Source organism: Myripristis murdjan, chromosome 13 (assembly GCF_902150065.1).
Source record: "Myripristis murdjan chromosome 13, fMyrMur1.1, whole genome shotgun sequence".
NCBI lineage: Eukaryota > Metazoa > Chordata > Actinopteri > Holocentriformes > Holocentridae > Myripristis > Myripristis murdjan.
Window position 1 is genome coordinate 28,568,991 of NC_043992.1, and position 12,801 is coordinate 28,581,791.

General features: G+C 41.1%; 2 protein-coding genes and 1 long non-coding RNA gene across 3 annotated transcripts in view; 2 read left to right on the top strand and 1 right to left on the bottom strand.

Annotated features, from left to right (window-relative positions):
• On the top strand, positions 1-11,316 carry tmprss13a (transmembrane serine protease 13a). Its single transcript, XM_030067343.1, has 13 exons — positions 1-180; positions 3,193-3,367; positions 3,568-3,678; positions 4,364-4,537; positions 5,109-5,235; positions 5,657-5,752; positions 6,090-6,133; positions 6,411-6,573; positions 7,837-8,015; positions 9,273-9,371; positions 9,740-9,882; positions 10,056-10,211; positions 10,360-11,316. The coding sequence occupies exons 1-13, from the start codon at positions 163-165 to the stop codon at positions 10,372-10,374; spliced, it is 1,500 nt and encodes a 499-aa protein (XP_029923203.1). The 5' UTR covers positions 1-162; the 3' UTR covers positions 10,375-11,316.
• The window catches only part of LOC115370357 (uncharacterized), a 17,354-nt gene continuing 15,259 nt past the window's right edge, over positions 10,707-12,801 (bottom strand). Inside the window, exon 3 of the long non-coding RNA XR_003929239.1 lies at positions 10,707-10,778. This is a non-coding gene — a long non-coding RNA (uncharacterized LOC115370357). The remainder of the gene's footprint in view (positions 10,779-12,801) is intronic.
• Positions 11,568-12,801, top strand: part of fxyd6 (FXYD domain containing ion transport regulator 6) — an 11,919-nt gene continuing 10,685 nt past the window's right edge. The window contains exon 1 of the mRNA XM_030067344.1: positions 11,568-11,790. The gene's annotated coding sequence lies outside the window, so the exon portion shown is untranslated. The remainder of the gene's footprint in view (positions 11,791-12,801) is intronic.

The following is a 12,801-nucleotide window of genomic DNA, read 5'->3' on the forward strand; positions in this document are numbered from 1 at the left end:
TCAGAGGAAAAATACAGCAAAGACAGGAAAGGAGAAGACAGAAAAGAGAGGAGAGAGGGGTACTTGACGTGGCGTCAGCATGGTCTAACAATTGTCTGGATGTGAAAAGCTCCTCCCACCTGCTCTCACCTCCACTGTCCTCTCTGTACCCCCCTGAGTCCGATGGCAAAGCATGACCCGGTAGGTTCTCCCTTTTGTCCTCCTCCTTGTCTTCTGGGATGTGCTTGTTCTGTGTAACCTCTAATACATCCTCCAGGCTCTCCTTTGACTTCAGCCGCTTTCCCCTTTAATCTCCTCTCAGTGGTGGTTTTCTGTTTGTTTGTCAGCTTCTCACCACAACTCTTCTCTCCGTTTGCTCTGTTTGAGTTTCTGTGTGCCGTCTGTAAACCAATGTGGCATCCAGGAGGGTGATATATGTTGTCTGCCATAGATCTGGTGCTTGCTACCAAAGGATTTACTAGCTCTAATACTCCTACATTGAGCTCAGAGACTGAAGGTTTCACTTGGATGAACTGCTGAGTGTCACTCATTTTAAGACCAAACAGTGTCCAATTTGAGAGTTTCTGGCTTTAGTTTCTAGAGCTAATATTACAGTATATTACTAAACATAACACATTATGAATCTGTAGAAATTACTCGGCTGACACTTGATAGCACACCGGAGTGGCTCTTTATTTTGTACACTAGGATTCCTCTTGTGATTATATATGCGAAGTCTCTTTGACCTATATGCAGAGGGAAGTGTTGAACAGAGATTTTGGTTGTTGTTGATCTTGTGGTTCTTCTTCAGAGATGTAAGGACCTGTTGGACATGGTGTACCTAGAGTACCTTAGTTGGCTAATTGAAATACAGATAATGCCTCTACAACAAAGGAGGACAGGCAATACAGCAGAAAGGGACAATTAATGCTTCACATTTCACCTTGAGTGGCTATGTAACTTTATACATTGTTTTTATTTTGCCATTGTTCTAATGAAAAAAAAAATGACCTTTTAAATGTCATATGAACCTTTAATCTTATAATTTTACTGTAATTTTCTGTGGTAGCTGCGTAGGGGGAAACAAAGAGATATGAACTGAGTGGACGGGAAATAAGATGAACTTGCTCTTCCACCTATTTCAGCTCAGCCTTTGTGGTCCATTGGAACTGGGTGTTTGCTGCCTATAGGCATATTTTGAAACTTGATCGTCAGACAATAGAGATGGTCTTATGAAACACTTTTGTTACCAAGTCAATCCTTGGCCTTCTCCGTGTCACTCTGACAGATTAAGTCCTTTCTATCTCGACAGATGCTTTTCCCCTTCTTTTTTGTGAAGGTGTGACCACACTGACGAATAATGAAGGGTCACAGCAGCAAGGACGGGCCATGGTCACTGAACGTTGGAAGGGAACTTGACAGCCATATTCACAGTACCAGCGACTGATTTGATGAGATTACTGTAAAGGCTATAGTAATTAATTGCTTTTGAAAAGACAATGATAGACATTAGCTCTCATACCATGCCCTTATGTGAACATTATTGCAGCCCCATAAGGTTTCCTGGTAGCACTTCATTTTGTGGATAATTAATTAGAGGCAATTTGCCATATTTTGTATCAGAATTGATACAAAATACAAAATATGAAATTGGAAGTAATATATTCCTCATTAGACTGTGAATATATAACCAAAATATATAACACCATATGCCCAAAGTATGCTCCAATTAGACACCAAATATATAATATAATAATATCCTTTATTTAACCAGGTAAAAAACTCATTGAGATTCAAAATCTCTTTTCCAAGAGTGACCTGGACAAGACGGCAGCACAAAAACAATGGTTACACACAAGACGCAATTAAATATACTGTAGATACCAAATATAACACCATATTAGACCCAAAATGTGCTATAATTGAACATCATACAAATGTAAAGCTCAACTCGTATCCCTACTGAATTAAATGCAGGCCTTACTGAACATGAAACTCATTTCTAAATATTTGTCTCATTATTTTTCAGTTTTCAGGAAGAACCTGGTGACTTGTAGCTGAACCTGTTACCTCGCTTTTCTTTTTCCCACTTGTTCCCATGCAGGATGGATTTACTGAGTCAAGACAACCAAAACAAGTTTAGTCGCATTCTGCTCTATCATCCGCGTCTCAGCCATTCCGCATACCAGAGCTCTTAAAAGCATGGATGACTGCTAAACAATGCAACACAAAGTACATAGAGGAGAGATACTCAAATGCATTAGCTTATTTTCTTGCAACCTTTTGTGGTATCAAGAGTATGTGCATGTGCGTGTATGACACAAAGATTTCACCTCTGGGGGCAGGTTTATTCTGGCTTGCTTGACAGAATTGCTTTACTGGTTTAAGAGCAGTGACTATCTGTGGCTTTCCATACATAGCACAGAATTTTTGGTGACAGTGTCTCAGTCAGCTAACTTTGGCCATATAGTCACACCTGAAGAACAGGTTAAGAGGACTGGAGGCAGTAATCATTTGAACAAAGGAATCATGAGGAATGCACTTTCCAAAGCAGGTTTTGCAGAGCACATCATACCTACGTTAAAAGTGAAACAGACAGAACAACCATATAATCAAAGTATTCTAAAGGTTTCAGTACCAGTGTTGGGGACTATGAGTTCTTATAGAGCCAGTCGTGGTATTCTCACTCTAATGAACTTGTCTGTGTTTGTCACAATTCACATTCTGTAGGTGGCTCAGCAAAATCACAGATACTAGTATTTTCCTGTTGTCTTAGCCTCCCCCCATTACCTTAGTGACAATGCTACTCATTTATGAGGAGGTTTCCTTCCCAGAGCTCAGCTACTGATTAAGTCCGCAAAATAAGACAAAAAAGATGAGTAAATAAAGGGCTGAAACCTTGATGCTACTGACCTTACAGATGCTATTGCCAGGAGTCATCTGGCACTTTGTCTAAGAGGTTGTCACTGAGGTGTTGACTTCTTAAACATACGTTTGATAAAGCTAGTAGGATTGTATGGAAGACAAAGGCGTATGTGCTTAGTGTTAACAACTGCCCAGATGTATGTGATTTGCCTTTGATTATCTGTGTTGTGCCTGTTAAAGATGCGGAGTCTTGTTTCCAAGGGTAAACCATAGATTACAAAGGACAAAGAGCTCACATCACACCCAGGGATACTAAATGATCTTTCCCCTGGTCCTCCTCCCCCCCAGAACGATCTCCCTCCTCCATACTACTCTGTTGCGGTGCACACCCAGCCCCCCCTCAAGCCCTACGAGGAGGTTGTGTATGGAGGAGATGGAAGTGTGAAACCCCCCAGCCAGCTGCAGTACATCCCCCAGTATCCTCCACCTGTGGCAGCTCCAACCATCACACAGCCGAGTACACGTGAGTAGCTCCAGCAGGATATCGTCATCTCTCTGCATTTTCCTGGAATTACAGTGGGGGCAGAAAATAAAAGCACGTCAACAGGTGCATTAGCAAGGCAAACAGAGATTTGTTTACAGTCAAATATCATGAAATGTGTGTCTATCTGTGTGTGTGTGTGTGTGTGGGTGTGTGTGTGTGTGTGTGTTTTATCTGCCCAGTGCACAGTACCAAGAGGAGGAGATGCTGTCAGAGCAATGCCCAGTGTTTTGGAGGGTCAGGGGGCACCATAGTGTTGGTAGCCCTACTGGCACTGGCCATCTGGCTCGGAGGTATACTCTACTGCACATAACTGATTATTCATACAGACCACCAGAGATTTTAATTCAAATTCATTTTCTGGTCCAACACAGACATGGCTATTGTATCTGCCTAAAGTATGCAAATCTTTTCGGATGTGATGTTTCACCCTTTTCCTTTCTCTGTTTTCACCTTTCACGTCACATTCTCTTGTTCCTTGTGCCTTGCCATGATGGTACAAATTTCAGTGGCTTTATTGCATCAGTTGATTTTACTTTCAATTTTCATCTCTGTTAAGTTTTCATTAATTTTGAGGTGAGGTTATGTAGCTTACTACCTTTACAAGTAATGATGCATTCAGGTTTTTATTTTATTTAGTTTTGCATATAATTACTGTAAGGGCCAAGGGCCTGTTTTATTCATTCAAAGTAAAGTGTGTGAGGAATCATTTACTCGAATATCTTACCTTAAAATATCTTATTTTCTGTTTGCTTTATTTTTTTATTTATTTAGTCTAAGAAGCAGAAATTAGGCTACAGATTCATGTTAGTTGCATTTTGTAGTTGTTGTTTTTGTGCTCCAATTACATTTTTATTTTAGTAAAATGTTTTGTTGAGGTCTAGATTTAGTTTAGTTAGCTATAACAACTGTAGTCTAAACTCTGCCTTACTGCACCCCCACACTCGCTCACTCACAATTACCCTTTTCCATTGGCAGTGCGTTATGGCACCAGGTTGGCAACAACAGCTATACTCTACAACGGCAGTGAGCACAACGATGTGGGGACAAATGAAAACCACCCTAGCATGACGCATGACACCTGCTCCAACAATACGGTCGAATGTGATGCAAAGAAAGACTGCCAACTGGGCACAGACGAAACAAGCTGTGGTGTGTAGGCACACGCACACACGAACATGGCCACACCCACACATGCAAACACACTCCCATAGACCTGAACCAGTCTAATACAAAGACAGATGGCAGAAATGGATCGGTAAACACTTTACAGCCAAAAGGATATCCAGACCATTTCTGTGTGAGAGGCTGTTAGGTGCTGAATATTCACACACAAACTTGGTAACGATTACACAGTCCCACAGAAGGCACCTGCATTTAGATTAACAACCTCTAAAATTTAAAGCTTCAGCGGATAACTTCCCACGTAGGCGGCTCCAAATGGCAGGGAGATGTGACTGTTTTAAAAATTTAATACCCTTAATACCCTTTAATTATGTAACATGATGTCAAGAAACTGCACACAGCACACTTGCTTCGTTTCTATTTCACCACTGATTTTTTGCTTCACAATAAGGGCTCGTGGCAATAAAAGTGACACCACACTGGCCTGTGAATCCATAGTACATGATCTAAAAATAAACATGAGGTTCCAATGAACCTACTGGAAAAAGTGCCAATGAATAATTCTTCTTTCTTCTCCATTTTGTTTGGTGTCCCTCAGTGAGGTTTGGCCAGGACAATGCTCTGCAGGTCAAGACAGCTCAGGACGGTCGCTTCCTCCCAGTGTGCCACGATGGTTGGGACCAGAGCTACGCTGACCAGACCTGTGCTCAGCTAGGCTTCAGAAGGTAGGCAACTCAATACCACTGTATTACTGTGTACAAAAAAAAAACCCTCCAATGATATCTATATTTTCATATTTATTACCAGTCTTTATGGTCTTTCAGACAAACTATTTCAAGTGTCATGAAGGCGTAAATTAGGTGGCCATTTGGCCAGACCCAATTATACCACCAGCTAGCGAGCATGCAGGTTTCTGTCTCCCACCTGCAATTTATCGAGTGAGATCCATTTCAGCTCTCTTCACCTGCTGTTGTTGTGTGTTTAGGGTTGAATTGATTCTCCACGGGTCTCTCTCTTGGGTGCCTCAGTGTGACAGAGCCAGAATGAGTTTCCAGACCCATTCAGGCATCATTTTAGCCAAAATGGTCTCTGCCTGTGGAAGTTTTTCTCCTCAGCTTCCCTCTGTATCCTCCCCTATCGCTACAGGTCTCATGCCACCAAAGCAGTTGATTCCCAGGAGTCCATTGGACTAACATTGGCCAGCAGATCATCTCAGCCTATTCAGGGTCTGGTCAGTGTCAGGTAAATAATCAAGCCCTGTAATTTGTGGTTTGAAACACATATTAATTAAATCTCTTTCATTCCCATCTTGTGTTCATCTTGTGTTTGTCTTCTAGCTTATCTTCTCATCTTTGTTTGTATTGTGTTTACGATATCAAATCCTGCTTAGTGTTTTGTTTTTTTTGTTTTTTTTTTTTGAAACAACTTGAAACAAGGGGCAGTGATGAAATTGCTTTACAAGTGCAGACAATACTGCAAAACAACATTGATTAAATTATTGGTATTGCTATATTGGTATATTGGTATTTGTACTTATTTAGTTAACTGAAATGCTTTTTCTCATGGTGACATTTTGCAGCGCTTCCTGTCCAGACAAGAAGGCTGTCTCCCTACAGTGTGTGGGTAAGGAGCCTCCATCTGTTCCTACTGCCATGTGTCACACACAGTTATACACACACACACACACATATACACATACACACACACACACACACACACACACACACACACACACACACACACACACACACACGCACACACATGCACATGCACATAATTGCCTGCTTTGAATCAAATTCTTTGACTTTACAGGTAATTCAAGTAAGAAAGCAACAGTTCATGCTATTGTGATTTTGAGCAGGACACTGAACCACCGATTTTGTATCTGTCCACTTCCCAGACTGTGGTCAGCAGAGCTCTACATCGCGGATCATAGGGGGCAGCATAGCCAAGGTGGGCCAGTGGCCTTGGCAGCTGTCGCTCCACTTCCGCGGATTCCACACGTGCGGAGGGGTCCTGATCTCTCCTGATTTTGTGGTTACTGCTGCCCACTGCTTCCCAAGGTGATTGATTGAGGGAGGAAGACTGTTCTGACATTTTGTCCATATGTAGGGCTCTCAACAAGTCCTTCAAGGTGCTTTCACACTCACACATCTCAGCTTGGGGTGTGTCAGCCTGGGGTGACTCACCCTCAGCGTTCAACCCTGCTGCTTTCCACATTTGCTATAATCACTTAGTCATGGGTTTACACTCAACCCTAGGTCAGAGCAGGTGTTTTTACACTTATTATTTACACTTATTGCAATTATTATTTACTTATAAAAGCAGGTTGAAGAAACCTAGTGTAACCATAACCCGATATGTCATAGCAATGATAAAGCCTGACCATGAATATGTTCACTTCCCCAGATGTTGATCATTTACTGAATTTCACTATCAAATAAAATTGCTTTTTTTTATTTTAACTATTGTAATTAGACAGTTAATACCCTTATCCATAATAACATCAGTTTATTTGTTGTCATATTAACATCAGCTGTTGCAAGCTGTTTCTTCTCACGCCCCCAGCAGGGGGTTACCTCCATCCTGTTGTTTTCACAGTACATTTTTTTTTGTTCCTGGAAAAACGCCTGGTCCCAAGCAGGTTAAGGGTCAAAGTTTCCCCCAGGGTGAAAGCTTCTAATAATTGGAGATGAATGTGAAACAACTTGTGCGTTTACTGCAGGTTCACACCAGATTGAAAATGCTAGTGTGAAAGCTCCTTCTGAAACAAGTGACACTGAACTGGAAAGAAGTGGGATTGCCACATTCTACTGGCAGATTTTCTTCACTTATTTTAAGAAGGTTTTAAACATTAAACATTATTTAAACATAATATGAGGCTTAAGTTTTAAGATGGATGTTTTCCCAGTGTATGTTTATCAACTCTTTAGTATACTTATCATTAAGATTCAATAATCATAAATTGCAACTGCAGAAATTCATCTGTGGCTACTTGAACTGGAGTCTTACAGCAGAGAAAAGAAAAAATCCAAATATAAGAATATCATATTCTTCTCAGCAGGAAGTCTCAGCAGCACAGCTCACTTCTACTTTGACATATTTTGAAAGGGCTGCAGCATCGACAGTGGTACTAACGGAAGAAGGCTTTAGATTACTTTAATTCTCACCCTCTACCCTTCATCTGGCTTCTTTTATAACCAACACTGATCATAGTGTAACACAGCTTCACAAGGTTTCTACTCTGAAGACACAATTCCAAATCAAAATCAATCCTCTGCTTCCAGGAGACAGTCAATCAATGCTCTACTCTCTCTGTGTTGCAGGACCAACCCTTCAGCTCTGAATGTAAGGAACTGGCGTGTGTATGGAGGAATGGTGTCTCAGGACAGTCTGCCTGCACCCTATTTAGTGGAGAGGATCCTCCTCAATGAGAACTACAACAACAAGACCAATGACCAGGACATCGCCCTCCTCAAACTAACTGCACCCGTCGAGTTCAACAGTCAGTCCTGTCTTCACTTGATTTAAATCATATTCTGTCCATCTTACTTCTAAACATCTGGCTGAAGGCACAGTCTGGTCTTGACTTATGCAGTCAGCTCTCATACTCCCAGGAAATCACTGTCCTTCATCTGTATGTATTTGGATTTTGAAACCAAATCTGAGCCCAGGAAATTTTGATTTTTGATTTTTGACCACAGTAGATATAGATCTTTAGTTCCATTTGTTATGTCGATAAATGTCTTCATGTCAATATGAATTTTAAACAAAGTTTTGATCATATACGCTGTGGCAAGAAGTGGCTACTTAAAGAACGAGCTGATAGCTTTGTTTCTGAATCATATATAAGTGAAAATGGACACGGGGTGATTGAATCAAACTAGAAAAATGCCTGGAGACACTGCGTGGGCAAACTGAAAGCTGCTGAAAATAAGGGTTAAAGGCTGCCTGCTGAAAATCAAGGGTGGCTGCTGTGGTGTTCCGGGTGGTTGTTAGGGTGTTCTAGGTGGTTGCTAGGCTGGTGCCAGGTGGTTTCAATGGTGTTGTGGGTGGTTTTTACAGTGGTAATAGAAGTAGTTAAAAGGGTTGAATTACTTGTAGTAGTAGTAAATGTAGTAGTAACTGAAGGGTCTGAAGTACTTGAATCAGTACTAAATGTAGTAGTATAAGGAGTTAGAGTACTTTGAGTAGTACTTAGTGCAGCAGCAGTAGAAGTGGTTGAATTACTTGAAAAGTAGTATGAGAAATATTATTAATAGTACTACAGTAATAACACAAGGGGGTGGAATACTTGAAGTGGTTCTCCATAGAAATCGATATAGTATGACACTATTATTATTATTATTAACAGGAACTCATTGCAGGTTAATGCGCTTTTATTGTTCTCCAATTTGTCTCAGTTTGTTTGAAGAAAGTTTTAACACCAGTAACGGAGGGCACAATTTGGTCTCCCTCCTCCCTATGTGAAGTAACCATCCTCAAGCAATCATCCTTATCTTGGTAGAAAAATGTTGCTTATAAGACATAATAATAACCTGGAAAATGATCGTAATGGATTTTTTTTCCTTTGGCTGTGGAGTCCCTTGTCTGAGCTTTTAAAAGTCTGTGCTGCATCCATAGTCAGAATGGTAATCTGATTTGGACATCCTGGTCTGTGTGTGTGTGTGTGGGAGTGTGTCCACAATACCAGTCCTTTGAGTACATGACTTTGTTTGTATGTTTGCACAAGTCGGTAAGCTTTTGCGTGTTTATTATTCAGATGCGGTTCGGCCAGCCTGTCTGCCAGCCTTTGACCAGATATTCTCCCCTGGAACCAAATGCTGGACCTCAGGCTTTGGCACCACTGAAGCAGGAGCAGGTAGGCTGGCATATGGAGCCACTGTGTACACTACATGCATAACAACTAACTATATACTGAGTGTCATATGTAGAGAGGATGAGCTGGGAAATAAGGTCAGATCAGAGTTCACATGCATTTTACATGATCTCTTTTGAGGGCTAAATCAGTTATTGGGGCCATATATTTTACTTTAGTAATATGATGGCATAAATCTATGTATATTGTATCTTAATAAATGAACAAATGAATTAGTAAATAAATAAGTAATAAATGAACAAACAAATATGTTTAAGAGCTCAAGGGGAAGTTTTATATACAATCAATTATTATACCATATTTTTGACCTTTGTTAGGAAAATAAATGGACATTTTTTCCTCCCATGCAGCCAGAGGTTCCAAGGACCTGATGGAGGTGACAGTGGATATTATTGACAGAACAGTGTGTAACAGCAGGAATGTATACCGTGGTGCTGTGTCCAAGAACATGTTGTGTGCAGGGGACTTGAACGGAGGCAAAGACTCCTGTCAGGTGGGCTTCCACCTCTTCCATCCTCTTTCTAGATCTGGTTATGACGCACTGAATCACAATGGGTTTCAAAGTAATCAGATTGCATGCGGCTGTTGTTTAAACTTTGTGCTTCTGTAGGCAATTTCTATTAAGTTTGAAGGACATGTGTCCATTAAACTAACTACTCTTTCCAGGGTGACAGCGGAGGACCTCTGGTGTGTCAAGGAAACGATCAGCGCTGGTACGTGGTGGGGATTACCAGCTGGGGAGAAAGCTGTGGTTTGAGAAACAAGCCTGGGGTTTACACCAACGTCCCTGAAGTACTGCCCTGGATCTACAGCAAGATGCAGGTAAGAAAATGAAGCAGGTGATGTGAGAGAAATCCACATGATTTTCGCACCTCTATGATATAAGCGGAAAAACTATTAGATTTATTTAACGAATGCAAGTGTGCATGTGCAAGTTTTCACCATCTTTATATTTTCCTGTGCCTTACAGCAAGTGAGGCCATGATGTCACTTCCTCTGTCGTGGAATCAGCGCACCCTTTCTCCAAAGACCGCTGGCGGCCTGCTTCCCCCCTTTCCCTGATGATCCCTTCACTATGAAGTCGTCTTAGAGGGATGGACAGATTTAAAGAAAGACAGATGAACAGATGAAGTGATAGAGAGAAAGACAGACAGACAAAGGGTTGAATTTTGGCTTTGGGGAATAAAGCAGGAAGACAAAAATGCACTTTAACACAGGACGGCTGTCTTAGTGTTTTTCCGTAAGCTTTATCTGACAATGATCACACTAAGACCGTGTGTTGACTTTCTCAACACACGCTGTTTTGTGTATTATCTTAATCTAATTATCACACACTAATCCGTGCACTGACTTCAATGTTGCCTTTTTAAAGATTGCATGCCTCCATCTCTTGATCTCTCATTATATTTGCAATGTTTCCTTACAGTTGTAGGGAGCCTTAAAGATGGGTGGCCTTACCCTTGTCTGTGCCATTACAACACATTCTGCTAATTTGTGATCTGCTAATTTTGTATTAGAATTGGTTTGTGTGTCACGCTCCCTGACAAAAAGATCAAAATCTAAGACTGTTGAGGTGTGTTAATTCTCAGGTACACATCTTAGGGCACACCATCAGTGTTGACTGTTAACTGTCTGAAAGATTAAGAGGATGAGGAAACTCTTTTTTTTTTTTTTTTTTCAGGGGAGATTTTATTTCTATGTCCTCAGTAAACTGTATGTGCACCTAAAATAACCTCTTCTTATGCTCACACTGTGAAACTCCTCAAAAAATGTTATTTTCTGATTTTTTTTCCACAGTGTACTGTGTGTACTGAGTGTTATATATATGCACTGTTTATGTTATCCATTACAACTGACTGTATTTGTGTAACACTATTGTGTATGGGGCCATAAGGTGTATGAATAAATAAGATGAAAACACTGCGAAGGGAAACATCTCTCTTTCACATTCTCAGTATGATTAGTATTGTTGCTGTTGTTGTTATCATGAGTATTATTGCTCAACAAACACACACTGACAAGGAGAAATACAAAAATAAAGTTGGAGCACGAGCATCCATTGGGTGGGTACTGGTGATGGCGAGTAGGCAAATGCTGAAGGGTCGACGGTGGGTGTGTGAATGTGTGAATGGGAGAGAGAGAGAGAGAGAGAGAGAGAGAGAGAGAGAGAGAGAGAGAGAGAGAGAGGAGGGGGGCGGTTTAGAAGGGACTGAATAAGCAGTCAGTCCAACAGTCACATTGTTAACCATCACATCTATTTTGCAGAACTAGATGTGAGCAGTGAGCACAGAGTATTGACAGATGAGAGTATTTGGAGCAAAAGCCTTGTGAGACAAGCTGGTGATTGATTTTGCTGGTGGATATCAGGTTGTTTTCCAACGATCAAGTGGGGGAACGAACGGTAAGTTGATAAGCGCTTATATTTGATGTATCAGTTGGCATTATTGATATTTAAAAGGAAAAAAATATTTTTCAGAGTTTCAATGGTGAGGAAGGACTGATGGTCTGAACTGCTAGAGTTTGTTTTTTCCCCCTCATCACTTCCTCTCAGCTGTTTTATTTTGAGTGGACAGTCCAGTAGTCAACAATCGGGAAGCTGATCCAAGTAATCAATGAAAGTTGAAATTTAGCGCAAAAATAGTGATGTTTGCGATATGCACACGTCGTCTGCACCCAGTCTTTATTAACCAGACAAAAAGCCACTGGGCGATGGTGTTTGTTTTCATCATTGCTCTTATAACACGAGGGTGTGTCTACTGGCACTTGCTCTGATCAGTATAACCTTCACTGAATGCGCGGCAAAAATAGCTGATACTATTTTGCAAACACAGATGATATTCTTTCAGATGAGGATGACCTGACCACTTTCTCACACATCACTGTTCGGTGAAAACATGTTTGCAAATATCAAATATCGTGTATGATGTCATTGCTACTGCCATCATCATTAAACGGCTCATGATTTGCTTCAAGTGAACGAGGGGATGGTGGCCGGGCTTTCGACGTTGTCCCCAGTCGGAGGATCCACAGGTTGAGGCACGCACAAGTGGGAAAATGCGCAGACGTCAGACCCTGGATGTTGGAATATAATGTGCCGATCGTTTATTCCAAGTCCATGTTATTCATCACGCAAGCACAGAGCGTGGCAGTTCCATAAATGTGTTTACACCATCTTGGAGAGGTACAGCGCACTTACTGCGCTCGTCTTTGTTGTTATGCGCGCAACTTATGCAGGCAACCCAAAGCAACATATGTAACATTTTTTTTTTTCATCAAGTCTGCGTTTGAAATACGTGCATAAAAATGGATGCGTCACGATTTACTGTCTTGCGCGAAACAGCTGGATAATTTTAATTCTGACTTTAAAAGCTGTGTGCCACACCCCTTGCTTCGTGTCACTGAGTGGACTCTC